The sequence below is a fragment of the Streptopelia decaocto genome, assembly GCF_964273445.1.
Source record: "Streptopelia decaocto genome assembly, chromosome: 7".
NCBI lineage: Eukaryota > Metazoa > Chordata > Aves > Columbiformes > Columbidae > Streptopelia > Streptopelia decaocto.
The window spans coordinates 4,922,418-4,942,005 of NC_138661.1; the positions used below are offsets into that span (position 1 = coordinate 4,922,418).

At 47.1% G+C, this 19,588-nt stretch overlaps 1 protein-coding gene across 1 annotated transcript in view; it reads left to right on the forward strand.

The window, feature by feature from the left end:
* Window positions 1-19,588, forward strand: part of FERMT2 (FERM domain containing kindlin 2) — a 55,796-nt gene that overhangs the window by 26,829 nt on the left and 9,379 nt on the right. Inside the window, 7 exon segments of the mRNA XM_082058170.1 lie at window positions 6,675-6,809; window positions 10,792-11,017; window positions 11,163-11,265; window positions 11,598-11,705; window positions 14,334-14,468; window positions 16,497-16,546; window positions 19,238-19,362. Of these exon segments, the coding sequence (XP_081914296.1) occupies window positions 6,675-6,809; window positions 10,792-11,017; window positions 11,163-11,265; window positions 11,598-11,705; window positions 14,334-14,468; window positions 16,497-16,546; window positions 19,238-19,362 (882 nt within the window).

Genomic DNA, 19,588 nt, shown 5'->3' on the forward strand with positions numbered 1-19,588 from the left:
CTTCCTTCCTTCCTTCTTTCCTTCTTTCCTTCCTTCTTTCCTTCTTTCCTTCCTTCTTTCCTTCTTTCCTTCTTTCCTTCCTTCTTTCCTTCCTTCTTTCCTTCTTTCTTTCTTTCTTTCTTTCTTTCTTTCTTTCTTTCTTTCTTTCTTTCTTTCTTTCTTTCTTTCTTTCTTTCTTTCTTTCTTTCTTTCTTTCTTTCTTTCTTTCTTTCTTTCTTTCTCTCTCTCTTTCTCTCTTTCTCTCTTTCTCTCTTTCTCTCTTTCTCTCTTTCTCTCTTTCTCTCTCTCTCTCTCTCTCTTTCTCTCTCTCTTTCTCTCTTTCTCTCTTTCTCTCTCTCTTTCTCTCTTTCTCTCTCTCTTTCTCTCTCTCTTTCTCTCTCTCTTTCTCTCTCTCTCTCTCTTTCTCTCTTTCTCTCTCTCTTTCTCTCTTTCTTTCTCTCTTTCTCTCTCTCTCTCTCTCTTTCTCTCTTTCTCTCTTTCTCTCTTTCTCTCTTTCTCTCTTTCAAGTCTGAAATGGGAGAGAAATGGCGTTTGAGGTCTCATTTTCCTAAGAGCCATCATGGCGATGCACACAGGCTGTAATTGTTGTGAGTCATTGCTCTGAAACAGCCGCAATCCAGTGCAGAGATATCCCACTTCAAAACACATTTCCTAGCAGAGGGCAACTGCATCGGCATTAAAGAGAGGATTTCCCCTAAATGCTGTCTGTGCTACAAGTAAAATTATGGAGTTTTTATGCTTCAAGAGCTAATCAGGCGAACCAGCCCATTGACCTTCTAAGGGAGCCAGAAATTGAGTGGAAAAATGGATGCTAAGAGCTTCTTTGGATAATTATTTTTTTCTTATATATCAAAACTGAATACTGAAACTAGTGTGATTTCCCATAATTTTAATTTTGGGGGAAGTCGGAACATACTCAGACAGCACTTCTAGTCAGTGCTGTGCTGCTTATGTAGGTGATGCAAGAAAACCATAAATCTGGTTTCTTCTTGGGAGTGAGAGCACTAAAATTGTCACTGTGTGTCCCCTGATCCCTTGGCATGATGCCGGGCAGGGTCTGGGGGGTCTTCGTCTTGGATGGGGAACAAAACAGCAAAATCACCTCTTCTTCCATGCTGAGAGACGTGGATTTTATTCCCATCTCTGACTGCAACAGCCTTCTCATCTCAATACACCGTGGTGGTTAAAAATGCAGCAGGTGCAAGATTTACTTGGTAGATTCAATGCAAAAGAGCATAAATTGTGAATTTTACACCCTGCCAGGCGGATATTTGTCTTTAAAGCCTGTTTTCTGAGCGCAGTTGGTGCGGTGTTCTGTGGAGAAGGAGGTTTCATCCCAGCTTTGCTGTTTGTCTCTGGGTGGGAGATAAATGGGCACAGCTGGGCTGGGTGAGCCGTGCAGGGTCTGGGCTAGAAATGAGGGATTACATGGGGAAAAAAAGGGCCGTGGATTTGTTTTCAGCAGGAGACGGCACAGGCACAAGTGGGATCGTGCAGGCAGATGGAGAAGATGCTCTAGGGAGTAAAATGGCTTCATCCAACAGTTGGAAAAATTTTTTCTTGGAGGTTGAAAACCACCTTCCTGGTCACATTTTTGAAATATCACCTGTTAAATTTATATATGTGTGCTCCTCTCGTCAAAGGGCATTTCCCTCACTTGGTAACATCATTGAATCACAGAATGGTTTGGGTTGGAAGGGACCTTCACAGCTCCCCCAGTGCCCCCCCTGCCATGAGCAGGGACATCTTCACCAGCTCAGGTTGCTCAGAGCCCCGTCCAGCCTGGCCTGGGATGTCTCCAGGGATGGTTCAGCCACCACCTCTCTGGGCAACAAATCCCCTAAATTTGATGAAGCCCTTGTGCTGGGATGTGGATGTGGAGCTGCAGCAATGTTGGGGCTCAGACGCAACCACGTCTGGTCGGGTGTGGGCTGGAGGAGATGTCAATATATGAACAGTTCCTGGTCGGATACAGCTGAAAAATGGTTTTGGTCCAGATTTTGGTCGGTGTTCTCCCCTCCATGCCACATATCATTGCAGATGGTTTCTCCTGGCAGCTGCCACCAGAGACAATCTGTAAGAGGCCGGATAGCTGCGTTTTTACCCACTTACACAATAAATACCAATAAAAGGCTAAAAGGATTATTTACAGTAATTTCTAGTAGACGTTGCCAGTGCCATCTGTCTCGTGTACAGACAGGGAGTCTCTTCTAAAGCAAACACAGCCCTGACCAACACATCAGCTGAAGAGTCAACACATCAGAAGGTCACTTCTCCACCCGTGTCTCACTGACCCGTTTTCCTTTGAAGTGACCTTTGGTGGGAGCAGCCTGGCTTCAGCTGGAAAACGGGGATGAAGCAATTAACAGAGGGTTTCGAGGCTGAAATCAAACCCTGGGGGAGATGTTTTACCCCAGGCGAACAACTCCAGTAAATGGGCTTCTCCAAGTGCAGTGGGACTTAGTAAAAAGCCCAAACCTATATTGAAGACTTGAATTTTTTTGTACCACTTGGATACTTCAAGGATCTTTCTCTTATGACCAGAAAACAGGGGCTGGGGCTCTGGAGTGGTTCCTTGTCCTAGTTTCCAATTAACTGGAGCCCTACCATCTGCAAGCCCTTCCCTGCAAGCCCTGGAACGGGCTCTGCTTTAGCTTCAGTAGGTAAACACTGTGTTCATGAAGCCCAGCTCTATTCCATACGTGCTTAAAGACCCTTTGCACACTTATAAGCAGCGGCAAACATTTTTTTCGTCAGCAGTTTACTGAAAGATTGAAACGTGTGAAGTTGCTTCATGTTTTTTCTCTTATTCTGGGGTAATATATACAAACAACATTGTGCTCTTGCTACTTTTCTGCTTCTCTGCTTTTTGGCACAATGGGGTTTATTTTTAATTTCTCTTGCAACCCTTAGTTGGTTTCAGTGGGTTTGTAAAGTCTTGGAGATCGTAGAATCATAGAATCATTTTGGCTGGAAGAGACCCTCAAGATCTTCAATTCCAACTGTTAACCCACCCCTGGCACTACCCCGTGTCCCTGAGAACCTCATCTCTGTTCAACCCTCCAGGGACGGTGACTCCACCACTGCCCTGGGCAGCCTGTTCCAATGCCCCGACAGCCCTTTGGGGAAGAAATTGTTCCCAAGATCCAACCTAATGCTGGTATGTCCAGTGGATTGCTGTTCAGGATAAGTTTGCAGCTCAGCGAGATGTGCTGGGCTGTGGGGAGCAGGGATGCTCCGGCATCGCGGGGATGCAGCTGTCCCGCGGCCGTGCGCCCTTTGGAAGCAGCTGCCGAAAAACTTACCCGTATCCTTTGTAACCGGCCGACGGCGTCATGAACCACTGAGGGACTATAAAAAGTCACTTTGAAATCAGATGGTCAAGCTTTGGGCCGTTCTCCAACAGATTGCTGTCAGGAGCCGAGCTTGGCCCGGAGCCCTTCCCTTGGCCTCGCTGAATGGTTTCAGCTGAGCGGCTGTATCGGTTGCTAATGCACCATAAATAAACATCGGAGTATAAACCTTGCTAGCGAAATACCAGGGGAACTCCTCGTTTTAGGCTGTGCCTGCGTATTGTCCCTTGCGCATGACCCTGGTTGTCCCAGCGGATTTTTAATTCGTGAGGTAAGCCGGCTGTGATAAATGGGCACACAAATAGCTCGCTGGGTTCATACGCTAGGTATTTACTGCTAGAAATGGTCAAAAAGTTGCGCGGTGAAGCTAAGTGTTGGTTAGTGAGTGCAGGGAGGGAGTTTAGCGTGATAATGTGTACATAGTAATAATAAATCGGCGTTAAATTAAAGCTGAAAAGTAGTAAAGCTTATATATACATAAATAGAAATATACATATAGAAATAAATATATATTAATACATAGATTAAAGCTTAAATTAAAGCTTTGCTAGATGATGGTTTGGGATGGAGACATGCAATATTATTAAGGTTGGACTTGATGATTCTGAAGGTCTCTTCCAACTGAAATGATTCTATAATATGAGAGACGCTTAAATCCAGAGGTACCCAGCCTCTGGGTTTGGGAACACTGAGGCTAGCAGGGTCTAAAATCAGCTAAAATCAACCCCCCCAAATGTGATGGGTAGGGCTGGTGGTGGTGCACAGGCTGTTATTTAAAATAGCAGAAAATAAATAAGAGAAAAGCAGGGGTTGATTTTTAAAATAGCATCGCGGGGAGGCTGTCAGGGTGTCCTCCCCAGGAGGGGGCAGCCCGTGATGCTCATCGCGTCTGCAAACAAGGAGATGAAGCCCAGGAATGCGACTTGTACTGTTTGTAATGGCAGCCATGCCCTGACAAATGTGGAAAAGCACTTCTGGTGAATCGGTGTGTCCCGGGATGGGGCCGGGGGGGAGCCGGAGCTCGCTGCCAGCCCCACGTTTGCGGTGGGGAGATGCTGGTGCGGGCAGAAGCATCTGCCGTGGGGATGCGTCCTGTTCGGGTCACATGTTGGGGACCAAATTCCAGTTTTAATTATAATCCCGCGCCTGGGAGTGTGCAGTAAACTCCCACTGCTGCCTGCGCGGTGGTGAGATATGAACTGTGTCGCTTCTCCTCGTTAGGATAATGACTTATTTTCTTGTTCAGCATTCATCTTGGGGGGGGAATAAGCCCGGCGGTGATGCCACCAGCTCCTTCTCTGTATCCTGGTCTCCTGTACAGCTCCAGGCTTCCGTGTGCCGCAGGGATGGGACTGGGGCTGCTTTCCTAAGGGCATCGCAAATTTTGCATTTTCGGGTGATACATGCGAAAAACAGAATTGAAGAAAAGCAACACAGGGGTTTGAACATGGACAACGAGCTGCAGGGGAGAGCTGCGAAACTCTTCCTTACAGGCTCAGTCATGACCCATCCAATCCAAGCTGTATTTCAGAGCTCCCTGAGCTTTTCGCGGCCTTTCATCATTGCAATGGGATGGCTTCGTGCCCTGGTGAATGCTTTTCCAGGTCGGTTCCCACATATTGACTGAGGACACTTCAGAGTCGATGGATTTTTCTGTTGTTTTTTTCCTCCGCTCTTCATTTTTGCAGGACTGGCAAGGGACCCATTTCAGTGGTAGGAGGGACCCGTTTCGGTGGTATGAGGGACCCCTTTTGGTGGTACGATGGACCCATTTCAGTGGTACAATGGACCATGGGCTCCGCTTTCCCAAAAAGCTCCTTCCCGCTCAGAAGCAACCGCAGCAGGCAAAAGCAAAACCAAAACACCACTTTTGTGGGAAATGGCCCTAAAATTCTCTTTTTCATTAGCCCCCCCATACTCCCATGGCTTAAAACACACACGCACACATGGGGATGCTCTTCACTTTAAATAACATGGGTGTTAAATTATTCTGGGCATGGAAATGGGAGAGGCCAGAGTTTTGCTATGAAAAGGAAACACTTGGGCCGCGATCTCTTTAAAAAGTGGGTGTCTTAAATATAGGCTCTAAAATTTTCCAGTCGAATAAGTAAATAAATAGCTTGACTGTTGGAATGCTCCTACAGCCTTTTACCTGGGTGCCTGAATAGGGGTTAACATGCTGATTAATATATTTATATGTAGATTTATATCTATATATTTCTATCTATTTGTATTTGTATTTGTATTTCTATTTGTATTTGTATTTCTATTTCTATTTCTATTTCTATTTCTATTTATATTTATATTTATATTTATATTTATATTTATATTTATATTTATATTTATATTTATATTTATATTTATATTTATATTTATATTTATTATAATGGGTGGGAAAGGTACTAGATTGTCTAGATTGTGGCCAGGAAGGCCAATGGTACCTGGGGTGGGTTAGAAGGGGGTGGTCAGTAGGTCAGAGAGGTTCTCCTGCCCCTCTGCTCTGCCCTGGGGAGACCACACCTGGAATCTTGTGTCCAGTTGTGGCCCCTCAGTTCCAGCAGGACAGGGAACTGCTGGAGAGAGTCCAGCGCAGCCACCAAGATGCTGAAGGGAGTGGAGCATCTCCCGTGTGAGGAAAGGCTGAGGGAGCTGGGGCTCTGGAGCTGGACAAGAGGAGACTGAGGGGTGACCTTGTTAATGTTTACAGATATATAAAGGGTGAGTGTCAGGAGGATGGAGCCAGGCTCTTCTTGGTGACAGCCAGTGGTAGGACAAGGGGTAATGGGGACAAACTGGAACACAGGAGGTTCCATTTAAATTTGAGAAGAAACTTCTTCCTGGTGAGGGTGGCAGAGCCTGGCCCAGGCTGCCCAGGGAGGTTGTGGAGTCTCCTTCTGTGCAGACATTCCAACCCGCCTGGACACCTTCCTGTGTAACCTCATCTGGGTGTTCCTGCTCCATGGGGGGATTGCACTGGATGAGCTTTCGAGGGCCCTTCCAATCCCTGACATTCTGGGATTCTGTGATTCTGTGTCTCGCATGGTCCAGCAGAGCTTTTTATTTGCATTTGAGCAACTGTGCCTGGGAAATTCTGCATTTTACCCAAATGCTGTGTTACCTCTCCAGCCAAGAATGGTGCTTGTTTCCAACAGGCTTGCAGGGAAAATGTTCTGAACTTGATTTTTAACCATTGCAAAGCAGGAAAATCAGCCAAGGGAGGTATTGCACATTGCTGAATGTTGTTCCTAAATGAAGGATATTCCATTTTTTTATCCTTTTATTCCACCCTGCCATTGTAAAAATGGTCTGTTTTCTCCCCAGACATCAGGCATCCAGAAGAGCTCTCTCTTTTGAGGAAACCCAGAGATCCGTCAAAGAAAAAAAAGAAGAAGCTGGATGACCAATGTGAAGACGACGCCTTCGAGCTGGAGGGTCCGCTGATCACGCCGGGGTCCGGTGAGCCAGGAATTGCTTTGTAAGGACGAGCTTGCCGGGCAGGGGTCGGCAGGAGGCAAACAGATAATAAAATGGGGGCGAAAATGACATAGGGGTACTGGTCTGACATAATTCCGCAAGAAACAGACCCCAAATAAATGTCACAAGTCCTGCAGGGCTGCAGCACTCGGTCACGGTCGCACAGATGCATGCCTGGAGCTGTCACGCATAGAGGGGAGCAGAACAACGTCAGACCTTATAAAATAAACCAGAACCCAAGTGTGACCACTTTAACACTCGGATTGTGTTGCTGAAAGGTTTTCTTACCCTATTAAGCAAGGAGTTAAATGGAAAATCGCTCCTAATGTCAAATTCCAGGTGTGTTTTAGGCAGTAATGCTGTTCTACTCCTTATTTATAGCCCAGCAAAACCAGTGTTTTATTAATTGCGTTAGCGTTCCCTTATGTTGAGGGTGTAGCTATAGATCGTAATGCTAAAAGAAACCCCAGCTTTTATAGCTAGGGGCTTAGTTTGCCAGTCTGGCTTACAGAACCACAGTAGCGTTGGTAAGAGAGTCACTAACAGAGTAATATCGCTAACGGAGCAACGTCGCTGATGGTGGAGCAACGTCTCTGATGGAGCAACGTCTCTGATGGAGTAACGTCTCTTGCCCCAGGCAGCAAATTGATGCTGAGAGGTGTGTGTTTGCAAGCAGAGAGGTTTTTGCAGGTTTGGTGTTTGAAAGCAAATGGCAGGAGCTTAAACCATCGATTCGGTCAAGCGGGAGCACTTTAGTGCAAGTGGATTTGTGGAGAAAGCCACAGAGATGCTTGGGGCCAGGAGGGTGAGACACGTCTGGCTGCCAAAGCTCTTGGTTTTAAATCCAGTGACAAGAAGGAAGCAGGGCAGCTTTAATTAAAAAAAAAATATTGAGATTCAGTAAACTTGTCTTAATTGGTCTTAAATTTATCGAAGTGCAAGTGCAGTGTGGTTAATGGCACTGGTGGCTCTGGGCTTGCATGGGTGAGGGTGATGATGCCGAAGCCACATGCACCACGGGCTCTGCAGCAAACCCTGATCGTGGGTCTGTAGCAAGGGAAAAACAATCCTTCTTTTCCTCTGCTCTCGCACCTTCTCCTCTCTGTTACTTAAAAATACTTGTGGGTTAGTCCTCTCCCACTCCTGGCTCGGGGAGTTTTCCTTGCATCGGGCAAGGCTCCAGTTCATTTTCATTTGGCATTTTCATCTTGAAAGTCCGTAATTTGCCTTTCCAAAAGTCAGCGTTCACTGAGAGCATCTCTGTTAGATTAATAGGAAATACTTGGCCTGCCTTGAGGGAAACATACGTCAAAGATTTTTTTATTTTACTTATTTATTGGTCTTTCAGTGAGTCACTTTGAACTGTCTCGCTGGTTTTGCTTTCCCTGTGAATGAAATTACTTTTTGCTGCGGGTTAAATTACTACAGCCACCTGCCATACTTAGGTGCTATTAGGTAAAAGTCATGTTTTTAACCCGAATAAACTGTTTCAAGCATTGTTCCAAGTTGTAAAAAACAAGCTAATATTTCAGGACCTGCGTATTTCAGTGCACGTGGATTTAACGGTGGGTGTGTTTTGTCACTGAGCACCCTGTACCTGGCAGTGAAATCACTGAACTCACCGTAGGCAGAGCCATCAATACACCCACAGCAAGCGTTGCCCAACACTTTCCATTAGAAGACCTGTATTCACTTGTTTATAAGTTAGCCAAATTTATAGCTATTTCATCTGGAACTTTTCATGACATTGCCTCGGGGAAAATTTTTAAGGGAAACTTCTTCTGAGATGTTTCAGGTGTTTGGAGAAGGTGGTGAGGAGAACATCCGAGGGGAAGCTTTGCTCCCTCAGAGCAGACACTCAGAGGAATGTGGGGGGATGTCCATGGGAAAACCTGCCCAAATTGGGGCAAGAAGTGGGTTTTTGCTTTTGTTGGTGCAGTTAATGCTCAGCCCTGTCTGCTTCAGCCACGGGAAGGTTGAGGCTGCGAGGGTGGATGGGGAGGAGGCAAGAGCATCTTCAGGGATGCGGTTTGTGGATGGTGATGGGGGTTTATCGCCCATTCTTGTTGGGCTGATCTGCTCCAGTGTTACAACAGTCCATAGAGACAGCACGTTTCTGCTGCCTTTATAATCACAGAATCACAAAGTATTTCCAGTTGGAAGGAACCCTAAGGATCATTGAGTCCAACTCCCAAATTATAATTATCTGGTATAAATACCTGGCCAGTCACCCCCAGCTTTCCCCTTGCAGGTGTGAAGTTTGAAGGTGGATATGTTCATCCCGTCACCATTTCTGCTGCTTTTTTGCTCATGCCTGGTTTGCTGGGTCTGTCTGGATGGCACGTACCCACGGTCATTAATCCAGACCGGGATGCAGGCAAAACAAGCAGGAGGATTGAAAGCATCCTGGTGCTTTTCTTATTCAATGGTGACAGACGGTTTTCACTTTTGTTTTCCATGCTGTCAGGCAGTTTAGAATCACTTTTCTATATTATTTAAGTTTCCTAACCAAGACGTTGGCTTGTCATTGGTGTGATGCTGCTGATTCAAACTGCTCCTTGAGATACCCATCGCAAAAAATGAGAGTTCTGGAAGGTTTGTCTATTGTTTCAGTCTCAGACTTTTCCAGATGTCTAGCTCAGCTTTCTGTCATTTCTTGGGCATTCAAAGAGGAATCATTTGGACCAAGGAGCTGGAGGGTGGCACAGGAGACCCTGCTGCTGGCATCTCAACCCTGCCACTCATCCCTTCAACACCCTTAATAGTGCATATCTGAACAGGCTCGTGATTTTAAAAGGATGCAACTCTTTCCCAAAAAAGCCGGTTATTGGTCCTTCTCGATGCTGGTGTGCAGGTTTATGCCCAGCAAACGATGCTGAGCTCGTCGCTCAATGTACGTACGCAGTGGAATTACTGACATTAGGATGCGGTCGCTGAACCTCCCGTATTTTGAAAATCCAGATTTTATATTCTTAACGTAAAAATCAGTGCTCCTGTGAGATGAATAGGAACTATTTAGCTCTGCCTAGCTGGGTCCCCTTTATTCCCTTCATATTCATAATTTTAAAAGGATGGGGGGGTTTGTTTGCTTTGAGTCTGTACGAGCTGTAAAGCTTTACAAGGCCTGGGATTAGCGTGTGCTTCGGGATCGGTTTTGCACCAAATCGCACCACTCGCTCAGCATATTAATACCGAATTTGTTTGGCCATCTCAGCAAGCTTTTCCGTCCGTGAAATGCCGTGTTTCCGTGTCTGGCTGTTCCTTGTAACGTGAATAAAATAACCATGGAGTCACTTCGGTTGCTTTGCCTGCTGAGTCCACCGGCGCTGCTGCAAAACACCCCGTTTGGGTGGTTAAACCTCACCTGTGCTATTCAGCCCTCATCCGAAAATGCCCATTTTTGGCTTCTGTCCTTTCCCACTCTCCCAATGACTTTCTCTCGCCTTCTCACTTCCCTCCTTTCTTTTCCCTCTCTATAGGCACCGATATTCTTTACATCGGCCCCGTCAAAGGTGAGCTCCACCTCAGTAGGACTTTTGTGCTCTGACCCTGGTCTCTTTGACTGCACCTTTAGTTTATTTTCCTGCTCCTCTAAAACTTTTGACTTCCAAAAATCTTTAAGCGACAGGTAATACCGGTAAGTCGGGGGCTGTTCGTGTCCCAGGTGACGCAGAAACCCCGGGCGCAGGAGTTTGCCGGCATGGGAGACCTGCGCCTTTTCCCATGGATTTGGGCTAGAATGATGAGTTTTCCATCAGTTCTGCTCTCGGAGAAAGAGCTGAGAGAAAGAGGGACAGCTTTTCATGGGAAAACAAGCAGCACAGTGTTTTCCAGTTGCGGGACAAAAAAAAAAGGGAAGGTTTTTCATCCGCTGGCTTCGGGTTTATGTCTGAGTTGGCTTGGTTGGGAGCGGGAGGGCTTGGCCGTGAGCTAATTCGTGTCTTTTTATTCCATTTACCGGTAGGAAACATATATTCAAGCCCAGGACTCTATAGCAAAACGATGACACCGACCTATGATGCTCACGACGGCAGTCCCCTGTCACCCACCTCGGCCTGGTTCGGTGACAGCGCCTTGTCGGAGGGGAACCCAGGCATCCTGGCCGTCAGCCAGCCCGTCACCTCCCCGGAGTCCTTAGCGAAAATGTACAAGCCACAGGCGCTGCTCGATAAAGCCAAAATCAACCAAGGGTGAGTTAAGGATTTGGCTTTCTGCTTTTTGCTGCTTCTTTTTTTTTTTTTTTTCAATATGCGGTTTTAAATTGCATTCTTGAAAGCATCATCGCAACTTCACCAGACCTTTTTGTGTGTGTTATCCCGTGTTGACAATTTACAGATGGCTGGATTCGTCCCGATCTCTTATGGAGCAAGAGGTGAAAGAAAACGAAGCTTTGCTGCTCCGGTTCAAGTACTACAGCTTTTTTGACCTGAATCCAAAGGTACAGAGCTATTTATTTTACTCGCATCCTGCAGGCAAAGGCTTTGAGCAAAAGGCTGCCTCTGTTTCTAATGTGCTTTTGTATTGATAAATCCTCCACGGCTTTGGAAATTGATTTTGCAGGCATCAAACCTGGCTCTGTGTGCTCCCACGCAGCAGTTTGCTAATGCTTAGGTGTTGATAGGGGTGCTCTCAGGGTTGCTTAGAGCTGCTCTGGCAGAGGCTTTACAGTCTTGGATTGAAGCATCGCATTGAAATCAAAGATGAGACGGTTTGTCTTGGACTCTGCATGTACATTTTACAACCAGTCGGTGTTCTTGCTCTGTGCCGTAGTACGACGCGATCCGGATCAACCAGCTGTACGAGCAGTCGAAATGGGCGATTCTGCTGGAGGAGATCGAGTGCACGGAGGAAGAAATGATGATGTTTGCGGCGCTGCAGGTAGGAGACAGCCCGAGGCACTTAAATTTGTCGTTAAACTTGATTTTGTAGCTTTGCAGACTTCTCTGTTGGCAAATGCTGATTGACACGATCAGTGAGGTCTACAGTAATTGGTATTTTTAGCCTCTCCTTGTCTTCGGTGGGAGCTTGGACTTCTCGTGCTGGTAGAAGTCGTATTGTTTCCCATCTCCTAATCCTCACTTGAGCTTATTAGGTAACTTAAATATTTGCTGCTGATTGATTCTTATGAAAAGGAACTTGGCTTTCTTTTACTAAACATGTTTATGTCTATCTTAACTTTTAGTTTTGCCCTTCTTAAAAAACCCCAGCAAGTACACGAGGTTACTGAACTGTGCATTTCTGGCACGCTGCCCCCCCAAACAGCTGGTGATAATCTGCGGGTTTCCCAGAACTATTTATTTATCTGTTTTATGAAATACTCGGCGTGATTTGGCATAAATACTACACCTGCTATTGACTTCTGTAAGACGGATGGCAGGCTGTTTACTACATGTGGTCTGGCCTGCCTCATCGTTGTAGGATGCGGAAATATCCCCATCAAGAGCAGGGCCGTCTGCTGCTACGGCCCCTCTTAGGAAAAAAGAGTGAGAACAGAAATACAAAGATTCAGTTGACCTCTCCGAGAAGTCCAGTATGAATTTGGCATGGTCCTTTCTGTGAGATTTTATGGATGTTTTGGTTTTCTGGGGTAAAAACAGATGTAGTGCATCCTCCCGAAGTGGGAGGAGTGGCTGATACACCAGAAGGTTGTGCTGCCATCCAGAGGGACCTCAACAGGCTGGAGAAGTGGGCCAACATGAACCTCAGGAAGTTCAACGAGGGGCCAACATGAACTTCATGAAGTTCAACGAGGGGCCAACGTGAACCTCATGAAGTTCAACAAGGGCGAGTGCAAAGTCCTGTCCCTGTGAGGAACAACCCCATGCACCAGTGTATTCTGTGGGCCACCCTGCTGGGAAGCAGCTTGGCAGAAAAGGACACCAAGTTGAACATCAGCCAACAACGTGCCCTTGGGGCAAAGAGGGTGACTGGTGTCCTGGGCTGCATTGGGCAAAACAAGTTGAGAGAGGGGATCCTTCCCATGAATTTTTCACTGGTGAGGCCATACCTGGAGTACTGGGTCCAGTTCTGGGCTCCTCAGTGCGAGACATGGACCGTAGTGGAGAGAGCCCAGTGAAGGGCCATGAGGATGATGAAGGTCCTCTCCTTTGAGGAAAGGCTGAGGGAGCTGGGACTGTTCAGCCTGGAAAAGAGAAGGCTCAGGGGATTCTTATTAATGTAAATAAATACCTTCTGAGAGGCTGTGAAGGAGATGGAGCCCAGCTCTTCTCAGCGGTGCCCAATGAGAGGACCAGAGGCCATCGGCACAAACTGAAACACGGGAGGTTCCCTCTGAACATCAGGAAACACTTTTTTACTGGGAGGGTGACCAAGTGCTGGCACAGGTTGCTCAGAGAGGTTATGGAGTCTCCATCCTTGGAGATACTTAAAAGCCATCTGGACATGGTCCCAGGCAATCATAGAATCACAGAGCAGTTCGGGTCGGAAGGGACCTTCAAAGCTCCCCCAGTGCCCCCCCTGCCATGAGCAGGGACATCTTCACCAGCTCAGGTTGCTCAGAGCCCCGTCCAGCCTGGCCTGGGATGTCTCCAGGGATGGTTCAGCCACCACCTCTCTGGCCAACCTGGGCCAGGCTCTCACCACCCTCAGGAGCAACAATTTCTTCCTCATGTCTGGCCTGGATCTCCCTCCTTTAGTTTAAAACCATCACCCCTTGTCCTGTCGTAGCACACCCTTCTAAAAGTCTGTCCCCAATAGCTGTAGGTGGCCCTGCTTGAGCGGTGGGTAGGACCACATGGTCTCCAGAGGTCCCTTTCGACCTCAACCAGTCTGTGATGCTGTGAGAAGCGTAGCTCTGCCCTGCGGGTTCCAGAGGGGTCCTTCAGGTATCGTACCTTCAGGGATCGTACCACCAGCTCTTTGGACTGGAAACAGCAGAGCTGGTCATTCCTGACTCCAGTTGTGGCCCCTCAGTTCCAGCAGGACAGGGAACTGCTGGAGAGAGTCCAGCGCAGCCACCAAGATGCTGAAGGGAGTGGAGCATCTCCCGTGTGAGGAAAGGCTGAGGGAGCTGGGGCTCTGGAGCTGGACAAGAGGAGACTGAGGGGTGACCTCATTCATGGTTATCAATATATACAGGGTGAGTGTCAGGAGGATGGAGCCAGGCTCTTCTCAGTGACAACCAATGATAGGACAAGGGGCAATGGGGACAAACTGGAACACCGGAGATTCCATTTAAATTTGAGAAGAAACTTCTTCATGGTGAGGGTGGCAGAGCCTGGCCCAGGCTGCCCGGGGGGGTTGTGGAGTCTCCTTCTGTGCAGACATTCCAACCCGCCTGGACACCTTCCTGTGTAACCTCATCTGGGTGTTCCTGCTCCATGGGGGGATTGGAACAGATGATCTTTCAAGGTCCATTCCAGTCCCTGACATTCTGTGATTCTGTGACTCGAGTGTCCTCAGGTCTCAGCACTTCGTGGCTTCGGCTGGGTCTTGCTGAGTTTGTGGCGGGAGCGTCCTGCTGAGATGCTGTGCCTTGCCTTTCAGTACCACATCAACAAGCTGTCCATCATGTCCTCGGAAAACCACCTGAACAACAGCGACAAGGACGTGGATGAGGTGGACGCTGCGCTCTCGGATCTGGAAATTACTCTGGAAGGTGGCAAAACGGCGACAATCCTGGTAAGGGGCTGCAGGCACAGGGTGGCAGGCTGATTTGTGTCCCCTCCTCGCCTCGCAGGAGTCAGGAATAATGATCCCAAGGTGGGAATTTTTCCAGGCATCCAACCTTTTTTTATTTCCTTCCTCTCCCTTTTTCTCTCTTTCTGCTCTTGCAGCATCAGAGAGTTGCCCACAGCCCAGTGTAGCAACACAAAACATAGACCCCAGTAATATTTTCTTAAAAAAGGTATTTTTATTTAAATATCAAGGAGTGATTCTGGTAGGATGGGACCCTGGGCAGTGTCCGACACGGGGCCAGCACCGAGCTCTGCTCTGAGCCCACAAAAACCATTTTGAGCACCTGCATGTATTGAACCAAAGGCTTCATTTAGGCTATAAGACCACCTTCTACTTTTTGGGGTGTTTGCAGTTAATTTAGCAAAGAGAGCTCAGTGCTCATGCCCAGCTCTGCATTCCCACCGAACTCAAGCGCAATGTTGCTTTTTTCCTGCTGGTTCCATAAGAACAAATGGTGTTGGAGAAGTCCCAAAGGAGCCAAGATCTTACTGAACCAGCCCCCCTGCACCAAGCCACCTTCCTGGTCAAATCATGGAACAATAAATTAAAATTAATTGAGTTTCTGTTCCCTTCCAAAATACTGAATTCTTCACGCTGAGGTTTCTCTTCCACCGTTTCTAATTCATGGCAAAGGTTGACAGCACCTAAAACAGCTGCCGCGATTTTCAGAAATAACTTACGCTTATGAAACTCTATTTTATTAGACTGGATTTTAGCCTGGAGTGAGCCATGACTGTATTTCAGAGGATTTCATATTTTTTTCCCTGATACGCTGTTTTAACGCTGCTTTTCCACCTTTAAAAATGTGAAGCCCAAAAACTGCCGAAAAAGGAGTGAGTCTGGTCCAACTTGGCACAGCTCAGCTTTTCCAGGCATTTTGCACATTTATACCATCCCCGAGTTTCATTTTAAGTTCTTTCAAACCCTAAAATCCCTGAAATTTTCCAGTCTTACACTTCGTATCATTTTTTTAAGTGTTTATGAACGGTCTTTTTGAAGTTAACATCCATACTTATCCTGCTTTACTGGCATTAGTAACTACAGAGGTTTACAGTATAAACCGCTTGCTGCAGGGAGAGCAGTGCTGTTTCAGTGATAATGACAAATTTCCATTGCTAAGAGATATTTTATAATTATATAATTTTATAATTTTAAAGCACAGTACGAAGGAACAGTCCCCAACAGATGGAAGTGAAGACGACAATGATTCATCAGAAAACCTCCATCCCTTTCCGTCGGGGTTGCGAGCAGTAGCCATTTCCAGATGCATTCGAGTAATTGAATACGGATAATGGGCAATTACTGGATTGTTTGTTTAGGTTCTGCATTTTTTCCCCCTGGTATCTATAAACAGCGTTGCTCATTGCAGGCGGGAAGTAAACTGGCGTGCTGCTGGAAGCTGTTGGAGCAGCTTTTGCTTTCGCTGTCTTTGGAAAACTCTTTAGCTGGAGCTCGTGGGAAATGCAAGTGCCGCCCTGTGTATTTTGCTCATGCAAAATGTGAAGATAAACTCAATATTAAAAAAGCTGGGGGGAAAAAGCCTTTCTAGACAGTCAGAAATCCCTTCCCTAGTGCTCCGTGGAGGTGCAGAGCAGCATCTTTTTCCTTTTTACTTGGGAATAACGAAGGGAGGAGAAAAATGCCCGTGTGAGCAGGAGCCGGTGTGACCGCCGGTGACCTCGCGGGTGGGAATTGGCTCCAGCCGCAGCAGGAATTCCTCAAAGAAAAATAAAACCTTGTCTCTGGTTTCCAAACAGCACTTCTGCGCGATGGATTTTTCTCTGTTCGCTTCTCCCGTGAAGTGGATGAATCTTTCTCAGGAGCGTTTTCCTGACCCCTGAGCCCCAGTGTTGGCTGATGAAGCTGATGTCGGCTTCCTCCCCGGTGCAGCTTCCCTCCCCTCCCGCACCCACCATCCTGGCTCCACTTGATTCATTCACCCAAATGCAATGATCTTTATTTTATTTCCAGGGTGACATCACTTCCATCCCAGAGCTCGCCGACTACATTAAAGTCTTCAAGTAAGTGCTGATGGGAAGAGGTGCTTGTGAAACTGGTAATGTCTATGAATAATTAATGGTCCTACCACCTAATATCCTGTTGGGGTTTTTTTTTATTAATCTGGCTTTAAGATCTTGCTGTGCACCGCTACGTTATCTCGTGTGAAAAGCCGTGGAGCAGTCGCTGTGTAATACCACAGCTCAGAGCATCCACCCTCTCTTGCTATTAAAACATTAGGGCAACAAAGATGCTGAAGGGAGTGGAGCATCTCCCGTGTGAGGAAAGGCTGAGGGAGCTGGGGCTCTGGAGCTTGGAGAAGGAGACTGAGGGGTGACCTTATTAATGTTTACAGATATACAAAGGGTGAGTGTCAGGAGGATGGAGCCAGGCTCTTCTCGGTGACAACCAATGATAGGACAAGGGGTGATGGGGACAAACTGGAACACAAGAGGTTCCGCTTAAATCTGAGGAGAAACTTAGGGTGCCAGAGCCTGGCCCAGGCTGCCCAGGGAGGTTGTGGAGTCTCCTTCTGTGCAGACATTCCAACCCGCCTGGACACCTTCCTGTGTAACCTCATCTGGGTGTTCCTGCTCCATGGGGGGATTGCACTGGATGAGCTTTCCAGGTCCCTTCCAATCCCTGACATTCAGTGATACTGTGATTTTACTGCTTTACCCCGTAGCACAGTCACTAAGTATTTCACACTATTCGAAATATTTGATATTGAAGTCGATCAGTACTTAAATATAAAACACAGTGTGTTTCCCACTGTCACCACCCCAGGAGAATTTGCTGCATCCTGTAGCCAGCAGCACATGCCAGGTTATTTCTGTAACACAATTAATACCCATTGGATAATCAAGCCATCCTAAAATTAGGCGCGAAACCTAGAAACCTTGCTCATATACTTCTCCTGCTTTGCAAGAGGCTTGATGAATTATAAACCGCCAGGATCGCGGTGTCTCTGCCTTGTCCTTGCCAAAAGGAGCAGGTTATGCTGACCGGGCTCCTCTTCCAGCTCGCTCGGGATTTAGTTGTTTTGGGTTTTTAATTTTGCTTTGGCTTGGCCGGTATTACGTGGAAACCGGCAACAGCGGTGTCTGGACTTTAAGTAACATTTTGGCAGCCACGGCCGTCTTTTGCAATTTATTGCCTGCTGCGGCAAGGGTTATGGTGAAAGTTCTGGAAACTGGAAATAATGGTGAGATGTCACAGCACAGCTATACGATAGAGGAGAAAAGCTGTAGGCAGCGAAATGGGTCTGGAACAAGCCGTGATTTTATTAATTATTTTGTTCCGGAGCCAGAAGCTGCCACTTCTGTTCTGAGAAACTCTTTCTCCCTCTCTGCAAGCGAATGAATATTTTGTCTGCATCCATCTGGGCTTGCAGCCTGTCTTAACTTGGGCAAAGTTTCAGCGCTGCAGCCTGTGCCCTGCGTCTGAGTGGGTGAACAAACAGACAAAAAACTTGCTCTTTCCTTTCATGTCCTTGTTTTCTGAATAAAATTAGGCACGTATAGGGGAGCTAATTGCTTGCAAACTGGAGTGTCGGTTGGTGGGGCAGGAGCTGGAGCAGCAACAAGCTGCCGGTTCCTCACCCGGTGCAGCCCTGAGCCCTAAGGCTGGGATGTGAGACTGTCCTGTCGCCGTGAGGAAGCACAGAATTGCCTTTTGCCTCCTAAAAATGAGGGCCAGGCGGTATTTGACTGGCACAATCCCAGCGTAAATGATGTGATGTTAGGAGCTGGTCCAGCTCTACATATGCATCTTGTCGCACTTGACCAGGGAGGAGCTGCAATGTGAGTCTGTATAGATGAGGGTTGGGCAGCTATTTGAGGGTGGTGAGAGCCTGGCCCAGGTTGGCCAGAGAGGTGGTGGCTGAACCATCCCTGGAGACATCCCAGGCCAGGCTGGACGGGGCTCTGAGCAACCTGAGCTGGTGAAGATGTCCCTGCTCATGGCAGGGGGGGCACTGGATGAGCTTTGAATGTCCCTTCCAGCCCAAACCATTCTGTGATTCTGTTTCTGGGATGGAGATGTCAGAAATGCATTGCAGTGCGAGGCTGCAGATACAGCCTTTGGGTAAGGTTTAGAAATGAGAAGGGGTTAAGAAAAAGCAGAGTCTTGCAGCTTTTTGGAGATCTTGGGCTCGTGGTGGGATGAGCAGGCTCAGGATGATGCTTTGCGTTGCTGTGGGTTTGCGGGGCCATCGCTGCTTCTGCAGTCGGGCAAAACCCAGGTTTTCCATAGGAAGGAACTGAACCTTTTCTGATGTGGAGTATTTAAAAAGAAAACAACAAGTGTACTCATAGGTGTGCTTGACTGACAAGCCTTAGGAGTACTGCGTCTTTTCAGAGCTCGAGCAAAGACGTTTCAGTTTAATGGAGCAGGTGAAGAGGAATATTTTCCAGCTGTTTGTGGACATGTCCATTTTTATAATACAGTTATCTGCTCTGTCCGCCTCTCCCTCAATTAGTGGGAGCTCCCTGTGACTGAAGAGTCCAAACTTTCAATTATAGCTCAATTTCTTGACCCAACATGGCAGCGAAGGGCTGGCGAGCAGTGGCTGAGCTCCCAGGCAGGGATTATCCCAGGGTGGGCATATCCCAAGCTTCTAACACCACATTTTCAAGGGTGGAAGGAGCTTCCCTGTGCAGCAGCTTGGTTTAGGAACTTAAACCAAATGTCCCATCTCTTAACGTGTCCGGCAGGCCCAAGAAGCTGACATTGAAAGGCTACAAGCCCTATTGGTGCACCTTCAAAGATACCTCCATCTCCTGCTACAAAAGCAAAGAGGAATCCAATGGGACCCCTGCACACCAGATGAACCTGAGAGGTGAGAGAAGCATAAGCACTGTCACATTTTAATTCAGTAATAACCTGTGCCTCTTGTATCTTGTTTTCCCATTGATTTATCTTCTTGGCATGCCATCCTGGGGTTGGGTAAATACAAGGTGTTTCAAAAAGATGGACTCAACGTGTTACAATTACACAAAAATTTACAAATGGTTTAATGAGTTATCAAGTTTTAGTAACCTTTATATAAATGCTTCATGTTCCCT